The sequence below is a fragment of the Culex pipiens genome, chromosome 3, assembly GCF_016801865.2.
Source record: "Culex pipiens pallens isolate TS chromosome 3, TS_CPP_V2, whole genome shotgun sequence".
NCBI lineage: Eukaryota > Metazoa > Arthropoda > Insecta > Diptera > Culicidae > Culex > Culex pipiens.
In genome coordinates, this window is record NC_068939.1 from 120,006,586 (window position 1) to 120,027,245 (window position 20,660).

Consider the following 20,660-nt stretch of genomic DNA (forward strand, 5'->3'; position numbering starts at 1 on the left):
TATGTAAAATTGTCTGGAGAATCGACTCTAGTGTTCGGTTTTTGAAAATTTTGAAACTTAGAGAACTTTTGAAAAAAATAGTTTCAGTAAATGATTTTTGTATTTTTTTAGGTGAGTTGCTCCATCCTGCATTTTTTGTGAGTCTTTTTTTTAACATCTTAGGCTTCTTTCACAAAAAATTAGAACGAAAAAAAATCGTGGGCTCACCTTCAAATTTGACTTTTAAACATAACAATCAAAAAATCTCATAAAAGTGGAGTGTTTTTTTCTTTCAGTGTATTTTTTTCGGAAAGCCCGTCAAATTTCCTACAAGTTTGTCTTTGACCACTTTTGATACGATGCAACGGTTTCGAGATACAGCAATATTTAAATTACGAAATACAAAAATATTTAAAACACTTACGCCCTTCTCAAATGTCATTATCGAGTGTAACTAGCTCCATATACACAAAAATGGCTTATATATGCCTAGGATAACATGTCTACAAAGTTTCATTGAAATCGGAGAGGGTCGAGAAAAAAGTACCTAAAAAAATCCTGTTATGGGCTGGAATTGCTCGAAAGTTTTGCTCAACCGTATTTTAAAGAATTTTATATTCTTTCAAAATAATGTTATTTTGTTCCACTGAAACTAGTTCAAGCTTTTCCATTCTTTCAAAAATGAACATTTCTTTACATAAAGCATCGGACATCGAATATTATTTTAATTTAGATGAAACTTGTGTGTACTGTTTGTACGAACTAAGAAGTCATGAGTTCGTCCATACAAGTCTCCATTTGGCAACCGTCCATGTAATGAAAAATCTGTATCTTGAGATGAGATTTTCTGATCAATTTGATATCTTCGGCGAAGTTGAAGTTATTGCCACTTTTTAGAAAAACACACTACAAAAAAATTCTTATTTTCGTAATTGGACTTTTCACCAAAAAAATAGATGCGCAATATAACTTTTATTGAAAAGTCTTATTTTTGGATATGTTCTTCTGAGCTGTGGTACAAATTGGTCAAAATATATTTGGCAGAGTTGTCAATTTTTCAAAATAAATCGTGATTTAAAAAAATTAAAAATGTCGAAAAAAGTCATGATTTTATTTAGAAATGTAAAATCGAATTTGCAATCGAATAGTACAGTACATTAATTTCGATTTCGTTCACCGTTTTCAAGCTATTGCCACACAAAAAAATATGTTATGTTGTTAACGTGACTTTTTTTACTTGTAGAAGTCATGAGCAAGCTTGACTGCCTCCGAACATATTTTGTCATTAAATTCGAAGAAAGTATTTTAAACATTTTTTAATCAACCCTGACATTTGATATGGTCTAAATAAGTGTGAAGGTCATTGCAAATGTTGAGAATGATTTTAAAATTTTGAAAATATGCGTGTGTTTTTTTTTTTTTTTTTTTTTCAAAGGATCGGAAAGTGTTTGTTACTACTTTTGTGAGATTGTAATCGAGCATGTTTTTACTCCTTTCAAAATAATTTGTTCATGATCCAGCAATATTATTTCATTCTTTTTAACATGAAAAATATATTTTGAAAAAATAAGAAAGCATATTTTAAAGAATTTTCCGTTTTTGCCTTCCTCACCTCAATGAGGAAAGGCTATAAAATCACTCGAAAAATGAACTTCTTTATTCGACCTCCTAGACCCACCTTCACGTATACCTATCGACTCAGAATCAAATTCTGAACAAATGTCTGTGCGTGTGTATGTCTGTAAGTCCGTGCACCGAAAAATATGCACACGATTATCTCCGGACTGGCTGAACCGGTTTGGACCGTTTTGGTCTCATTCGATCCGTTTTGGGGTCCCACATGACCCTTGATAATATTATGAAAATTAGAAAAGTACTTCAAAAGTTATGCTAAAAAAACGATTTTAACAAAAGTCCGGAAGATTGTGAAAAGGGTGGTGTTTGTAAGACAACCCGTCATGTTATACTATTTAAGGAAGGTATTCAAAAGACCTTTCTAACGAGTTCAGATCTGACAACCCTATCAAAAGTTTTAAGCACTTAAGTGTTATTTAAACACTTTTTTTTGCCGGATCTCATATATTTGGATGAAAAAGTAGTCCGGATCTATAGTGCGACCCATCGTTGGATAGGTAATCGAAAGACCATTCCAACGAGCCCAAAAGATTGAAGATCTGACAACCCTATGAAAAGTTGTAAGTTCTTTAGTGTTTTTAATACCTTTTTTTTATGCCGGATCTCAGATATTTTGATAAGTGTTACTTATACACTTTTTTGAGGATGTGTAGTGTATTCACTTTATGAATGCGAGGAAGGCACCAATCACCTTTAGGTGGATTAAGTAAAGTTTATCGAAATACTGTTTCATTTTTTATGTAATTTTCTTCGAGTTTTTTTTATTCATTAAAAAATAATTTATTTTTTCTTCTTAAATATATCCTGTCAGTTTTTTTTTATTCTTTAAACATGAGCCGTGTTTTAAAAACTTATGAAAAAACGAAAATATTAAAAAAAACATTCCTGTTTCTGTATTAGTTCCCTTATTTTTTTCGATCCTTCCAAAAAGATAGATCTTGTTTCAGTGATATTTTTGTCAGTTTTTCCATTCTTCCAATCATGAGTTCTCCAAAAAATTGTTTGAAAAGTAGTCTATAGTCGAAGATATTCCAAAGAATGTTATATTTAATCAAAATAAATAAATAAATGTATTCCTAATATTTGGGTGTATCAATAAATTACTGTATCAATCGAAAACTAAAGAATCCAGCGTTAAGCTAATAGTAAAATAATGTTATGAAAAAAAAAGATTAGGAGGAAGCTGCCTCCGCCGGAGGCGTCTCTCCACAGTAACTTGAGATCGTGTCTAAACATTTACCCCTGTCAACACCTTGTTGTGATAATGAAAACGAAATCAGAACCTCCTCCTTCTCGTTGTGCAGAAAATAAATCCGCCTATTTGTGAAGCATGCTAATGTGGTGGGTTGTTACCCTTCCTTCAGGCTCGTCATCTCTACTCCGGCGTGGAAACATCCCGCTGACAGACAGGACGGCAAATATTGGCCCTAATGTCAGTCCAAGCCACTACGAGCCGGGGAGGGCGTTTATTAACTCTGTCCCTGAACCAGTCAGCGAACTAACCCAAGATTACTGGCGGATCTTTAGTTTGCCAGTTATTATCTCGGTTCGAGCGGTGCTGACTAAGAGTAAATCACTGAACTTGCTCTGATTGACTTCTGGAGTGGGATGCTGTGGCTCGCCTCTGTAATCGATTTATGTGATTTTAAGATATAATTTATTTGTCTCTCCTGTCTAGCCGTTTGAATTGTCTCTTCATGGTGGCAATATCGGATGCTGGCCAAAGGACGTGGGTTCACGTCATTTGTCATGTGTCGGACAGCTCCCTCTGGTGGACAGTTTACCCTTTTTAATTGCTCCTCTTCGATTCGATTCGCGCTAATGTAATCTGTCCTCCGAACGGTTATTTGTTATTGCGGTTCGCTGCCAGAGTCAATAAAAGTGAAATAATTTCGCTCTTATGAACCGCCATTGAGACGGAGTCAAGGTCCAGACCAGGCGACGGTTGCCCCCGGGATGAAGAATGAGTTCTGGAGACCCCGAGCTCCAAGAGATGCTATCAAGCTGACATTAGCTCGTAGATTTCTTGCAGACTTGTTAGCTGGTGATGGCGTTGCGAAGGCGTCCTAATAGTGATTGTTTGGTACAAGTTGTAGATTTAATCAAGCGGGATGTATTTATTACATGTTTAGTCACGCCCGGGATCTTCGCGAATGCTGCTAGAACGGATTCCTTCTGGGGTACTAGCTAACCCCGACTGGGAGACTTTATGGCCCATTCTTGGCGCATGTTCTTGACTTCTATTGAGCATTTGTCACACATGTTCTGTCAAGCAGGATGATTGCGCGAGAATAGAGCCATCGTTAAATCTTCAGCTGAAAGGCATGTGACGCAAGCTGGAAGCTGTTAACCTAAAACTTTTACTTTATTAGAATGATTGACACAGAATAAGCTCTTGAAATAATTGCTAATAGTTTTCAACAATCTGACGTCTGACCTAATGCCTCTTTTAAGAAATTGTTTGAATGGTTTGAATTGATCTGTATCTAAAAATTGAAATGATGCATAAAACGCCTACTAAAAATGGTAAAATTATTCTTTACACACACCCAACCGGCGGATGCATGATTGTGATGCACGGCGGCATGAAAGTATATCAGAATCTGCATGAAATCTGTCCTCATGCATTTTTTGCGATATAGGGGTATGACATTTTTGCCCGTTACCGACAATTATCGACATTACCGACAGCTTTTTGGTTGTATTTCACAAAAAAAAAACCCTAAACAGAACGAGGATTGAACCACCAACTTCTTGGTTATAGATCCGACACGCTACCACCGCGCCATGGACGCTTGATGAAATGTGAGTGAAAGATCACCGACATAATCTTCTCTTTGGAGTGTTGCTCGGGGACGGGCCAGCATTATATGTATTGGTGAGAACTGGAGATCGCTGAAATGTTTACACGCGGGCAAAAATGAGCTATGAGCTTACTGCAAAAAATGTTATAAAATGTGACATTTTCTGCAGCAAATCCACTGTTGCAGATTTTGAGATATATTTTTCCTTTGGGTGCACTTTTAACACTTAGTCACACTGATTGGTTCTCCCCCTTCCTCTCAATATCCTTTGAAGTCCACCCCACTTCTTATGCGCTCATCATTCGAAAAGGGGTACCATTTAACCCCTTTTCGATTATTATTTACAAACAAACAGCGAAACCAATCCCAATAAATATCCCTCCAAGTGTCCTGTTATGACACTTTCCCGCTCTGCAAACGCACATTAGCTCGTGCTGCACATTAAAAACTCTCAAATCTGGGTCTTCAGGGCAGGCTTATGATCTTCGATGCTCTAAATTGCAGCACACACTTGGCACTTTAGTCTCGCCAAGTAACGCACGTTTCAGCGTTCGATTTATGAGGAGTGCACTTCGGAACGGAACGGAAATCGCCAAGGATCCTTGACTAATGTGATTGGAAATTACCTCCCGGAGAAGAATGAACTCGATTTTTATTTCTTTTTCGTGATTTTAAGCGCCATTTCAACTGATTTAATAACTTTTTCTGTGTTCAATTTTGGACACGTTTCGACAGTTATGGAAGCGCTTGGAAGGAATTTCGACCAGACTCCTTCCGTAGATTTATGTCACACGGTTCATTTGAAAGGTTCAGGTATAAAACGACAAAGAAACGCGCGCGGGCTTCGTACAAAGAACAGCCGGAGAATGCAGCAAGGGTCAAGCAATCCATCACCAGCAGTGGATTGATTCTTAATCCTTTTTTTGCTTTGTTTTGGAAATTGCTGGTTCTTTTCGTGGATAGTTTTGGACTTTTTTGTTCTAAAATATTTCGCATCCCGTGTTCAGTTGGACTGATCAATTAAAAATGATTTATCACCAAGGTGTTGGATACTTTGTATGGCGAAGATGCTTCTCATAGATCACGATTTGAAAAAGATTCTCACAAATGTGGATTCTGAGAAATAACAAAAAAAAATGCGGTAGATGTCTTACCTAGATAACCTAGAACCAACCTAGTTGTTAAAAAAAATCAATGTTTTTTTTTAAAACAATTTCATTTTATAGAAAATTTAATGTACTTTTCGGATCTGTAATAACCCAGAAGAATTTATAACACCTTTTTCCATTTTAAAATTTCGTTGTTTTTTTGTGTCTTTCATGATTTTTTTTAGAGTGTATCAATAATCTACAAAGTTGTGGAACAGACAATTTAAAAAAATCTGGGTAATCACGGTCAATTACCACGAAAAAAAAATATAAATACGATAGAACACTGAGCCCTCGTGCGTGTTCGGAGGTGAAAATTTAAAAAGAATCAATCCTTACTTTTGAAAAAAATCTGTAAATAGTAAATTTTCCTAATTTCGTAAATATTTTCGACCAAATCATAATATTTTTTGAAATATTTTTGCTGGAAAGATCACGAAAATTTCACAAAAGATGCAAATCGGACTAAAAGTTTTCTAGATATTGTCAGTTGAAAATTACAGGCTAATAAGGTGACACTGAGAAAAAATCATTATCATCTATTCGAATTTTTGTGAGGCTGTCTCAGCAACTAATTGCCCAAAGTTCCAGAGAGAAAATTGTAGGAAATTTTCTCAGTTTTTCAAAAATATATTTTACAAAGGTTCTTTTTTTAAATGTTTTCAAAATGCAAAAAAAACGAAAAGAAATCTAAAATTAACTTCTAACCTAAAAATGGTACATTTTATCAAAAAAACAACGTAAATTATTTTTCCATTGCTAATTCAATTTTGCTTAAAAATAATGATTTTAAATAATGTTTTGCTAAAGTTTGCGATATTTTTTTAGAGAACACGTCTCTAAAACATATAAAAAACAAAATTAGAAAATAACGTCCTTTTTGAACATAATTTTTGGTGATTAAAAGTTAAATAAAAAAAATGAGAAATAGTTTTTTCCGTGTAGTCCTAATCATAACCTACAATTTTGCTGAAGACACCAAATCGATTAGAAAATCCCTTCTCAAGATACAGAATTTCATACATTTACGTACCCATTTTGTATGACCAGTCCCCAAAATTGTATGGAGATTTGTAAAGAAAAACTAGTGATGCAAAATTACTTCTTTTAACATAATGAATGCATACACAAATTTTCATCCGAAAAAAAAAATCCAAAGAAAAGTCGATTTGCAAAATTGTAGAGAACCATTATGAAAAACGTGTCTTGGTAAAAATCCAGAAAAATGAAAGGAGTCGTACCGCCCCTTCGTCACGAGATATTGCAAAATGGACCTGGGATTCGTGATCAGGGACCAAAATAACCCCTTAGAGCAAAGTTTTACGGAAATCGAAGATGGGTTGGACAACTGCTTTGGGAGAATAATCCAGTTAAATTAAAAAAAACGCCAGAGTTTTATTATATACTTTTGAGATATATTTTTTTTTTGTAAAACAGGATTTTATTTTAATTTTGCGTACGCTATTAAATCGGGCGTAGAATTTTAAAAGTCCTTTTTAAACAAAATTTCAAATTAATCATCATATATGGTTACGAATTATTTGAAAAATCTAATTTTTTCGAATGTTTAACATTTAAAAGGATCGCACCGCCCTTATGTCAGTAGAAATCCCTAAATAGACCTCAGATTCTTGATCAAAAACAACACTTAAGATATTACCAATTTGGGACTATCTTAAAAATGTTGAGTTTAGCTGAAATTTTGCTTTGAATTGTCAAATTGGAAGATTTGAAATTTCCGATTTTTTTATATTTTAAAATTCTGAATTTCTGAATTTCATCCTAAACTTTTTAAATTGGGGAACATAACGTGAAACTGAAAAAAAATAGTTCTTCAACAATTTAAAAATAAAGATTTAAGAATTTTTAATTTTAAGAGAAATATTGAACAACCTATAATGTTAAGAAATCGCTTTTTGAGCAACTGTCCCTTACAAGTCACGATAAAACAACTTTCAATGTCAATACCAATTTGCCAAAAGCATTACTTGGTCGATTTCGTATTAAGAGCAAACATCCGAAACCACCGATAGTTTCATCTCTCTGATTGGATTAGAATCCATTCCACCGCATGAACTGAACTTGACCGAGTTCAAGGTCTTTCCTTGAACGAGGATGTCATCCAACGCCAAACCATTTTCGGAAAAATGCGACCACTCTAGGATGATTAGTTTGCTCGATTTATTCACCAATTTGTGGTTTGCCGCCCAAGAGAGAGCAAAAAACCGAGACAATCCCAATGAAATTGATACAGAACCAAAGCTCGAACAAGCTGCTCAACGCCAACGGTAATTTAATTCATGTGACGACGACGACGCAACTTGGAGATATGTGTGCCCACTTTGTCTCCACAGAGCGACTAATCAGAACAGATTTGTTAACACCGCCAGAGAGCTCTTAGAACATATGCTAATAAAGCCGTTTCGAGATCAAACGACGCCACACTCGAACCAGAAAAAAAAAGAGCTTAAGAGTTAGTTGCAGCAGCTAATAAATTGGACGGGGCTGCCACCCAAGAGGCGACGACATGCGCTGCTCGCAAACTTGGGTGTCGTCTGGAATTGGATCGTAGACAAAAATGACAAAAAATCTCTTTACATAAACGGGCAGTGTCTCGTGCGGTCAGCTGAGGAAAACTATTTTCGACAGTCTGTTGAACATTTCCTCGAAATTGTAAATCAGTCTCGCGCTCCGAAAGCTAATGTGTCACATGCCCTGCCCTCCACACTCTGTCTGCGACAGATTTAAGGTAGGTGCGAGCTGATGGTCATGAATCAGTCGCGATGACCGGCAGTGCGACGCGACGATGCCTACTTGTAAGGTGAATGTCCTTCAATTGGGACTGTTGAAGATATGTTGGGCGTAATATGTGTTGATTCCGCAAAATATCGATGTTTTTGTTCTACCTAATTAGGAGCAAGCTTAGTGTCAAAGAGCATAAAGAGTACCGTAAAACGGGGTGACTTTGATAGCCGGGGTGACTTTGATAGGTTTGCGATTTTTCAGCAAAATGAAGAGTACAATTAAAATACGTACGGAATGGTTTAGAATCATACTGACCGTGGTAGAGAAGTGTTCAAAGTACCTCAAAAAGAACTTTTCATAAAATTTTGAAAAGTTTAAAAAGTTAGTTTACTATAGTTAAGAAAATGTTGATGAAAGTCATTATTTTAAACTTCTCAAAGTGTCATGATTTTCTCAATGAACATGATTTTGAATCGGAAAACGGAATGCATTTTCGGATTCTTTGGACAATTTTCCACTAGGAGAAGGTTAAATAAGTTTGTAAATAATTAATAATAAGTGTTTTTGTAACACAATTTAAAAAAAATCTCCAAATTTATAGGCAATTTCAGTTGAACAAATTTCATGTAAAATGTCAAAATTGTGATTCGTGCTTCGAATTCAGTATAAAATGCAATTTAAATCGATAATTTTATAAACAAAACTAGTTTTAACAAATTTCAGGCAAAATTTCGACTTTTTAACCATTTTACCTTAAGTTTATACGTATTTTGTTAAAAAGCTTATAAACTTAGCTAACTAAACATAAACATTGATTATTTTTTTTTAACTATATCTGCTACTTTAGTGATGGTACATTTAACGTACAAATAAAGTTTGAACATCTTAAATATGATTTTAACAAGAAAAACTATGACTATCAAAGTCACCCCGGAATTAAAACTAAGATTTTTTTAACGTAACTATTTTTCTAAACATTATTGAAAAAAACTTTTTTCTCGAAATAGTGCATGGACTTTGTGTGGTCTACCCCAGACCATATTTTAAAAATGATAATCTTGAGAAAAACCTTACCTGTTGGAAAATATTCTGAAAACAAATTGAAATCCTATCAAAGTCACCCCGGTTTACGGTATATCAAAATAATTAATGTTTTTGCTAAATCAACCATGACCGAGCCACGTAGCCTAGTGGTAACGCTTCCGCCTCGTAAGCGGTAGATCGGGGTTCAAATCCCGGCTCGGACCAACACAACTGGTGATCTTTTCCCTTCTGGATTCGATTGCTTAGTAAAGGGAAGGTAGTGTATCGTCACAAACTGGACCTTATCACGACACCTTAGGGAGGCGACCTATGGAATGTTAACATTAACCTAAAACATGTTAACATTAGTTGAGTGAAAAACTGCCACTGAATCCGCTTTGTAAATGCCGGCCCCGATGTTTTTGTTTGTAAAAATTACAATTTACTAAATGAATTCAAATATCATAATTTAGCTCCTTGCTTTATTTTCGCGATTAATGGCATGATTTTGAATAAATTTAAATAATGAAAAAAGAAGCTACAAAATAAGGACAGTTACCCTAATATAGCTAGATGAATTGGCTGCATCACGCGCCTCAAATCAAGTAGTTTTTTTTTTTGTTCTAATTTTTGAGCTTTTTAAAACTAATATGCAATTATATGTTAGTAACTATATTTTATGAATTTTGGCATTCACAAAAAAAAAACAATATTCTCCATTTTCAAATGTTTGTCATCGAAGCGTGTTGCCATAGATCGAGGTGGACGTGCCTCTAGTCGGGGATTCTTTTTGAGAATTTATTTTCTCTAGTGAGATTATCTGGATTGCGGATTCAATTTAGAGAGCGCGCCCTTGACATTCAGTAGTTGGACACCACATACATGTACGTCACATGTGGCACTCGAGAAAAATGTCACGCGGATGTGCCGCACTCTAGTGTTGTGCAACAAGATTGAATCGTTAGTTTATTTTCGCAAATGTTGCCTACGTGAGTGCAGAACGGTAAGCCTTACATTTACATATAAAATGTGCTGTCCATTTTCAATGTCAGTTATTGCGATAAGAACATCCGTTCTCAAGGTACATAATATTTTTAAAATCTGTTTGTGTGGAAAGCTGAGCAGTTCTCTACGAAATCGATCTTGTTCTTAATTTTATTTTTTGTATTTTTTTTATCCGGCTGAAACTTTTTTGGTGCCTTCGGTATGCCAAAAGAAGCCATTTTGCATCATTTGTTTGTCCACATAATTTTCCATACAAATTTGGCAGCTGTCCATACAAAAATTACGTATGAAAACTCAAAAATCTGTATCTTTTGAAGGAATTTTTTGATCGATTTGGTGTCTTCGGCAAAGTTGTAGGTATGGATAAGGACTGAACAGAAAAAATGATACACGGTAAAAAAATTTCAGGTGATTTTTATTTTACTTTTTGTCACTAAACTTGATTTGCAAAAAAAAACACTTTTTTACATGTTTTAGGGACATCAAATGTAAACTTTTCAGAAATATCCAGGTTGTGCAAAAAATCTTTGATCGAGTTATGAATTTTTGAATAAATACTGATTTTTCATTTTCGATGTAAAATCAAATTTGCAATCAAAAAGTACTGCAGTGAAATTTTCATGAATGGTACGTTTTCAAGTTAAAGCCATTTTTAGGTAACTTTTTTGAAAATAGTAGCAGTTTTCCATTTTGACAAAGAACTTTGTCCTAAGGTTTCTATACGGGGTGTCAATCCAAAATTTTCGCGAAGCGAAAACGTTACGTGACGAATTCCCCTCTCGGCAAATTTCCCCTCTTTTTGGTGCACGCTGGTTGGTTGAACAAACGTTTCCCAATCAGTCAATATAGAGACGTGAGATTGATGTATCTAAAATCACCCCCACTCTACCTCATAATTTTCGGATCGTCGACGCGGCAAAAAGCGAATAAGGAGATGTAGGAGAATGGGTGCAAAAAGGCGGGGCATACGTCCCCGATCTAAATTAACAAAACTCGGCTCGGTCGGTCCCGAAAATTCAGTCTGTTGCTGGCCGTCGACGAGAACACATCAGGAGCAGATGGCCTGGTGGCCCGTTTGCAGACGGCCTGGAGGCCCGGGAGCAGATAGCCTGGAGGCATGGACACGCCAAGACATGCCAGCCGGCATGAGCGGGAATTGGAATTGGCCACCACTTGGAGTGGCCGGAGTCCCCGGCGGGTGTTCCGATAGGGGGACTTTTCCCGAACCATAAGAGTTGGGGCAATATGGGTATCAAACTTTAGGGTTTTTGATACTGCACATGAAATTTGACATTTTGGCAGTAGTGGCCACCACCTGGAGTGGCCGGAGGCCCCGGGGATGTTCCGATGGGGGGACGTTTGCCGAACCATAAGAGTTGGGGCAATATGGGTATCAAACTTTAGGGTTTTTGATACTGCACATGAAATTTGACATTTTGGCAGTAGTGGCCACCACCTGGAGTGGCCGGAGGCCCCGGGGATGTTCCGATGGGGGGACGTTTGCCGAACCATAAGATTTGGGGCAATATGGGTATCAAACTTTAAGGTTTTTGATACTGAACATGAAATTTGACATTTCGGCAGTAGTGGCCACAATCTGGAGGGCCCCGCGGATGTTCCGATGGGGGGACATTTGCCGAACCATAAGATTTGGGGCAATATGGGTATCAAACTTTAAGGTTTTTGATAAAAAGTAAAAAAAAGTAAATCTTTCCCAGTTCCTGAGGGGAACACCCTTGAAGAGTATCGGGGCCGGCATTTACAAAGCGGATTCAGTGGCAGTTTCATTCTCAACTTAATGTTAACATGTTAAGGTTAATGTTAACATTCCATAGGTCGCCTCCCTAAGGTGTCGTGATAAGGTCCAGTTTGTGACGATACACTACCTTCCCTTTACTAAGCAATCGATTCCAGAAGGGAAAAGATCACCAGTTGTGTTGGTCCGAGCCGGGATTTGAACCCCGATCTACCGCTTACGAGGCGGAAGCGTTACCACTGGGCTACGCGGCTCGGTCAAGGTTTTTAAGGTTTTTGATACTGAACATGAAATTTGACATTTCAGCAGTAGTGGCCACAATCCGGAGGGCCCCGCGGATGTTCCGATGGGTGGACATTTGCCGAACCATAAGATTTGGGGCAATATGGGTATCAAACTTTAAGGTTTTTGATACTGCACATGAAATTTGACATTTTGGCAGTAGTGGCCTCACCTGGAGTGGCCGGAGGCCCCGGGGATGTTCCGATAGGGGGACATTTGCCGAACCATAAGAGTTGGGGCAATATGGGTATCAAACTTTAAGGTTTTTGATACTGAAATTTGACATTTTGGCAGTAGTGGCCACCACCTGGAGTGGCCGGAGGCCCCGGGGATGTTCCGATGGGGGGACATTTGCCGAACCATAAGATTTGGGGCAATATGGGTATCAAACTTTAAGGTTTTTGATACTGAACATGACATTTGACATTTCAGCAGTAGTGGCCACAATCCGGAGGGCCCCGCGGATGTTCCGATGGGGGGACATTTGCCGAACCATAAGATTTGGGGCAATATGGGTATCAAACTTTAGGGTTTTTGATACTGGATATGAAATTTGATATTTCGGCAGTAGTGGCCACCACCTGGAGTGGCCGGAGGCCCCGGGGATGTTCCGATAGGGGGACATTTGCCGAACCATAAGAGTTGGGGCAATATGGGTATCAAACTTTAGGGTTTTTGATACTGCACATGAAATTTGACATTTTGGCAGTAGTGGCCACCACCTGGAGTGGCCGGAGGCCCCGGGGATGTTCCGATGGGGGGACATTTGCCGAACCATAAGATTTGGGGCAATATGGGTATCAAACTTTAAGGTTTTTGATACTGAACATGAAATTTGACATTTCAGCAGTAGTGGCCACAATCCGGAGGGCCCCGCGGATGTTCCGATGGGGGGACATTTGCCGAACCATAAGAGTTGGGGCAATATGGGTATCAAACTTTAGGGTTTTTGATTGGATATGAAATTTGACATTTCGGCAGTAGTGGCCACCACCTGGAGTGGCCGGAGGCCCCGCGGATGTTCCGATGGGGGGACATTTGCGGAACCATAAGAGTTGGGCCAATATGGGTATCAAACTTTAGGGTTTTTTGATACTGGATATGAAATTTGACATTTCGGCAGTAGTGGCCACCACCTGGAGTGGCCGGAGGCCCCGCGGATGTTCCGATGGGGGGACATTTGCGGAACCATAAGAGTTGGGGCAATATGGGTATCAAACTTTAGGGTTTTTGATACTGAATATGAAATTTGACATTTCGGCAGTAGTGGCCACAATCCGGAGTGGCCGGAGGCCCCGCGGATGTTCCGATGGGGGGACATTTGCCGAACCATAAGATTTGGGGCAATATGGGTATCAAACTGTAGGGTTTTTGATACTGCACATGAAATTTGACATTTTGGCAGTAGTGGCCTCACCTGGAGTGGCCGGAGGCCCCGGGGATGTTCCGATAGGGGGACATTTGCCGAACCATAAGAGTTGGGGCAATATGGGTATCAAACTTTAAGGTTTTTGATACTGAAATTTGACATTTCGGCAGTAGTGGCCACCACCTGGAGTGGCCGGAGGCCCCGGGGATGTTCCGATGGGGGGACAATTGCCGAACCATAAGATTTGGGGCAATATGGGTATCAAACTTTAAGGTTTTTGATACTGAACATGACATTTGACATTTCAGCAGTAGTGGCCACAATCCGGAGGGCCCCGCGGATGTTCCGATGGGGGGACATTTGCCGAACCATAAGATTTGGGGCAATATGGGTATCAAACTTTAGGGTTTTTGATACTGGATATGAAATTTGATATTTCGGCAGTAGTGGCCACCACCTGGAGTGGCCGGAGGCCCCGGGGATGTTCCGATAGGGGGACATTTGCCGAACCATAAGAGTTGGGGCAATATGGGTATCAAACTTTAGGGTTTTTGATACTGCACATGAAATTTGACATTTTGGCAGTAGTGGCCACCACCTGGAGTGGCCGGAGGCCCCGGGGATGTTCCGATGGGGGGACATTTGCCGAACCATAAGATTTGGGGCAATATGGGTATCAAACTTTAAGGTTTTTGATACTGAACATGAAATTTGACATTTCAGCAGTAGTGGCCACAATCCGGAGGGCCCCGCGGATGTTCCGATGGGGGGACATTTGCCGAACCATAAGAGTTGGGGCAATATGGGTATCAAACTTTAGGGTTTTTGATTGGATATGAAATTTGACATTTCGGCAGTAGTGGCCACCACCTGGAGTGGCCGGAGGCCCCGCGGATGTTCCGATGGGGGGACATTTGCGGAACCATAAGAGTTGGGCCAATATGGGTATCAAACTTTAGGGTTTTTTGATACTGGATATGAAATTTGACATTTCGGCAGTAGTGGCCACCACCTGGAGTGGCCGGAGGCCCCGCGGATGTTCCGATGGGGGGACATTTGCGGAACCATAAGAGTTGGGGCAATATGGGTATCAAACTTTAGGGTTTTTGATACTGAATATGAAATTTGACATTTCGGCAGTAGTGGCCACAATCCGGAGTGGCCGGAGGCCCCGCGGATGTTCCGATGGGGGGACATTTGCCGAACCATAAGATTTGGGGCAATATGGGTATCAAACTGTAGGGTTTTTGATACTGCACATGAAATTTGACATTTTGGCAGTAGTGGCCACCACCTGTAGTGGCCGGAGGCCCCGGGGATTTTCCGATAGGGGGACATTTGCCGAACCATAAGAGTTGGGGCAATATGGGTATCAAACTTTAGGGTTTTTGATACTGGATATGAAATTTGACATTTCGGCAGTAGTGGCCACAATACGGAGTGGCCGGAGGCCCCGCGGATGTTCCGATGGGGGGACATTTGCGGAACCATATGAGTTGGGGCAATATGGGTATCAAACTTTAAGGTTTTTGATACTGAACATGAAATTTGACATTTCGGCAGTAGTGGCCACAATACGGAGTGGCCGAAGGCCCCGCGGATGTTCCAATTGGGGGACATTTGCGGAACCATTAGAGTTGGGGCAATATGGGTATCAAACTTTAGGGTTTTTGATACTGGACATGAAATTTGACATTTCGGCAGTAGTGGCCACCACCTGGAGTGGCCGGAGGCCCCGGGGATGTTCCGATGGGGGGACATTTGCCGAACCATAAGAGTTGGGCCAATATGGGTATCAAACTTTAGGGTTTTTGATACTGGATATGAAATTTGACATTTCGGCAGTAGTGGCCACCACCTGGAGTGGCCGGAGGCCCCGCGGATGTTCCGATGGGGGGACATTTGCCGAACCATAAGATTTGGGGCAATATGGGTATCAAACTGTAGGGTTTTTGATACTGGACATGAAATTTGACATTTCGGCAGTAGTGGCCACCACCTGGAGTGGCCGGAGGCCCCGGGGATGTTCCGATGGGGGGACATTTGCGGAACCATAAGAGTTGGGCCAATATGGGTATCAAACTTTAGGGTTTTTGATACTGGATATGAAATTTGACATTTCGGCAGTAGTGGCCACAATCCGGAAGGCCCCGCGGATGTTCCGATGGGGGGACATTTGCGGAACCATATGAGTTGGGGCAATATGGGTATCAAACTTTAGGGTTTTTGATACTGGACATGAAATTTGACATTTTGGCAGTAGTGGCCACCACCTGAAGTGGCCGGAGGCCCCGGGGATATTCCGATGGAGGGACATTTGCCGAACCATAAGAGTTGGTACAATATGGGTATCAAACTTTATGGATTTTGATACTGGACATGAAATTTGATATTTCAGCAGTAGTGGCCACAATCCGGAGTGGCCGGAGGCCCCGGGGATGTTCCGATGGGGGGACATTTGCCGAATCATAAGAGTTGTTGCAATATGGGTATGGGACCATCCATAAACCACGTGGACACTTAGAGGGGGGAGGGGGTAAGCGATTGTCCACGCTCCATACAAAAAAGTTTTTTTTTTGTATGGACAATTGTCCACGAAGGGGGGGGGGGGGTTGAGATTCCCAAAAAAGTGTCCACGTGGTCTATGGATGGTCCCTATTAAACTTTATGGATTTTGATACTGGACATGAAATTTGAAATTTCGGCAGTAGTGGCCACACTCCGAAGTGGCCGGAGGCCTCGGGGATGTTCCGATGGGGGGACATTTGCCGAACCATAAGAGTTGGGGAAAAATGACTGTTAAACTTCTAAAATCTGTTTCTGGAAATTTAGAATAACTATTTCGTAATCAATTAGAGCCCTGAATAGGGCAGTTCAGCTCCACTTGCAATTTTCATCCCCTTAGTTCGATAGGACGTTGCTATTATGTCTTAAAACTTTACAAATTAAACAGCCTGTTTCAGAGCCACGAAATAGACCACAAAAGAGTTGTCTTGTGTAATTATAAGGGAATCATGGGGAAATTTGGATCGGACGTTCTAATCGAAAATTTCAACAATCATCTAGCAAAGTTCTTTGTCATACTGGTCATGTGTAACATAACCACCTGCACCTTTTTTTTTAAATTAGTGTACATGTTTGTCCACTTTTGAAAAAAATATTTATGAAAAGCTGAGAAAATTCTCTATATTTTGCTTTTTTGGACTTTGTTGATACGACCTTTAGTTGCTGAGATATTGCCATGCAAAGGTTTATGTGTTCTAAGTCTCAACCAAACAACCCACCATTTTCAAACGTAAATATCTCAGCAACTAATGGTCCGATTTCCAATGTTAAAATATGAAACATTCGTGACATTCTCCGATCTTTTCGAAAACAATATTTTTTAAGTCAAGACTAACATTTCAAAAGGGCGTAATATTGAATTTTTGGCCCTTTTGAAATGTTAGTCTTGATCTGAAAATTTTGAAAATATTGTTTTCGAAAAGATCAAAAAACTGCTTAAAAAAGTTCATTTCAATCAAAAAGTTGTTCGAAATTGGCAGAAAATGAAAAATCTGGCAAAATCTGACAAAATCTGGCACAGACCATATTTAATCTTTATTTTGACTGACACTTGGAAAATCTGGCATTCCCTGATTATCTGGCAAATTGGCTATCCTGCTTATGATGCAGTGGAAAGTAAACTATGCTGAGGTTGATGTAACTTTATCGGATGCCGCGTGAATTTGGTTGTCAAGGCTTAATGTGATGTTTACTTGCAAATTAGTACAGCTATATGCGCTATTGCAACAAAAGGTGCAAATCGCCTTTCCGTTTATGACAACTTACAGTTTCTTACAGTTACTTACAGCAATCAAATATTTGTCTTCACTAATCACACCTGTTTGTCCGCAAGTCATTGTGAAAATAGCTGATCTGAATAATCGAGTGGCAGTCGATGCATACTAATTTGATTTCAAAACATTTTTGATAAACAAATTGACGTGCGCATAAGCAAGTATTTTAATTAGGAATTAAGGTGTTGTGGTTGAGGGAAATCCACTTGGAATCATTCGAAACCACATCCTTCTCCTCCTTACTAGGATTCCATTAATCATCAGATTCACAACCAACCAACTTCTGTCACCAAACCAGTGATCTAATCTAATAAAATGTCATTTCTTTTTTTTTCTCCCCCAGGATGAGGTCGCCGATAAGGCCATCAAGCTGACGGCCCGCGAGCGCCGGTTCATCAAGTTCGCCTCGGTCGAGTTCGACGGCCAAATCTACATGACGCCGCAAGACTTTCTGGAGTCGGTCGTGGAGCAGGAACCAAGGCGTAAGTGGTCCCCACATGGCATTTTATCCTACGCGCCGCCAAATTGACTCCCCGGTTCAATCGAGCGGTGATAACCCGTCGTGGTCGTTGTTTTCGCTTGCCAAATCGGTGGCGGCTTCTCTTTCTCGCTGTTATCAGCCGAGCTGACCACGCGTTCTCGGCCTCCCCTTTTATGGGGGCCACGGATCGTTGACGGCAGAGGCACCCGTTCTGACCTTTTGCCAAAGCCGGTACCGGTTCTGTACGAGCGCGCCCCCTTTTTGGTGATTGTCGCGGGCGCACGCCAAAACGCCCTCGGAACCCTTTGAGTTCTGTTTAGTAAAAATGATTGTAATTGAATTTGTATCATAAATTTGCTAATTTGGTGAAAATTAGTCTATGAAAGGTCTATGAAAGGTATCTTTGAAAGGTAAACTTTAGGAAAAAATTTATATTAGAATTCTATCAATTTCCAAAGCAAAATGATGTTTTTTTAGCAACACTCTCAAATGAATTACAACCAGCACCGGCTCCGTGGCTTAATGGTTACGGCTTCTGCCTCACAAGCAGAAGGTTCAGGGATCAAATCCCGCTCGGTACCTTTGAAATTTGGAATCAGGAATTTGAACTTTGAATATGAACAAAAACGAAACAGAATCAGGTGGGATTCGAACTCACACCTTTGGATTGATGGTCTGGGACTCTAACCAGTCGGCCATCTAAAGGTTATAAAACATGTTGTATTCTTCTCATATTATATACGCTCTGATCCCTGATTTGCCTGAAGGGATTGGGAGTCTTAAGATAGATCAAGGATCCGTCTGGTGCTTGCTTCTATGTTAAGGCGGGGCCGGACAATGCCCAACGACCTCGGAATTGGGCCGCTAGGATCTCTACCATTCTGAAATTAGTCGTTGGAAGCAGCACGAGGGCTATCACCACCTAATACCCGGGACTGAGATAAGTTGTATCAGCATTCGGCATATACAAAGTCTGATACAAATTATACTTTCCCATAATTTCGCTACCGGTTAGCGGGTATTGGATTGGACCACACACACACACACTCTCAAATGAATTACAACCGTCTTGAACTATGAATCATTTTTCTGGAAACTATAGTGCTAAATTGTCCCTGAGAAGTTCTTCTAAGAACAAGCAACTTTTGTGAGCATTTTTCCCAAAACCGGCCGATTTCCTGGTATTTTAAACCAATTTTTATTTGACTTGAGCTTTAGTGCCTTCGCTTTCATCGAATATTCGAACATGCATCTTGGTAAGGGATTTTTGATTTCTGGTACGTTGGTTTGAAGAGCCGTTGCGGCAGTGCCAGTTTTGGTTCAATCGAACGTCATTTGTCAGTGTGCGTGGAACTCGCATGAAACTGAAAAAATATCGAGTGCGGCACTCGAGTTTCGATTCCAAGATGGCAGCGAAACTCGTGAGGAACTAGCGCGAGTTTCTTCAAAGACAGCTCTGAGTGTGGCACTCAGTGTGGAACTAGCCATCAAACGAACGTACCATTCGTGTTTTCAGTAACATTGTAGGTATTAAAGAAAAAAAAATCAGAAATATCTTTGCAGAAGATAAAGCTTTTTTTCAGTTTTCTAAAAAATCTGGAATTGAAATTTAACGCCACTGTTTTTGAAAATCATCAATATTTTTTGTATCAGGACTGACGAGTCGGCTAACCCTTTTTTATTAATTTGCCTTCGGCTTCTGAAAAATTTGTGAGACAAACTTTGACGGCATTTGAAGATTTCACTACTTTGACTCCGGCTTTTCAGAATTTGACAACTCTGACTCAACAATCTGCTTTTTTACTTCAACAACCTTGAAATTCATTCAAAATTCTCAAGTTAACATTATATTCCATTTAAGAATGAAGTTAAACAATTGTTTCGATTTTTTTTTCGAAATCAAGATTTTCTATGATAATTAACAGGGGTCTCGTGGCGCGGTGGTTAGCGGCTTTGGCTGCCGATCCCTAAGTTGCTACGGGACGCGGGTTCGATTCCCGCCTTATTCTTGTGGCCTTCTATCGGATGGGGAAGTAAAACGTCGGTCCATTTGCGTAAAAAAGAGGTTTTGGGTGACTCACCACACATAACCTTCGGACGCCTAGAGATGAGCAGAAACTTGCAACAGAGACCACAAAAGATCCGGGGGTCGTTAAAGTGGATTACTTTGCTTTTTTGATAATTAACAACCCTGACTTGTTCTCTAGAATTTCGCAAATTTCGCATCGTGAATCTATACCACGAGAAGGAATCTTCTGATCGATTTGATGTCTTCGGCAAATTTGTAGGTTATGATTAGGACTTTTCAGAGAAAAATAGGTATATGGAAATCAATTTTAGATTTTTTAAAGATAGATTCACTGTAAGTTGAATTCTAAAAAATATTTATTTTTTGGTTTTCGATTTGTTTTTATTGTTGAGGGAGCTAGAGTTTAGGATGATGCCAAATCTGGTAGAAGAGATATGATTAAAAAAAATGATATAAAATAGTTTAAATATTGTCAAACAAAATTTCAAAACTTAATTGTACTTAATTGCGTGGTTCACGGATATATGAAAAATAGAAAATTGTTTAATTTCGAATGCATCAACCG

The 20,660-nt window shown here is 39.5% G+C and overlaps 1 protein-coding gene across 5 annotated transcripts in view; it reads left to right on the forward strand.

Moving 5' to 3' along the window:
• Positions 1-20,660, forward strand: part of LOC120413922 (calcium uptake protein 2, mitochondrial) — a 127,198-nt gene that overhangs the window by 80,469 nt on the left and 26,069 nt on the right. For all 5 annotated transcript variants that reach the window (XM_039574901.2, XM_039574902.2, XM_039574904.2 and 2 more), the window contains exon 3: positions 17,929-18,067. In XM_039574901.2, the coding sequence (XP_039430835.1) occupies positions 17,929-18,067 (139 nt within the window). The remainder of the gene's footprint in view (positions 1-17,928; positions 18,068-20,660) is intronic.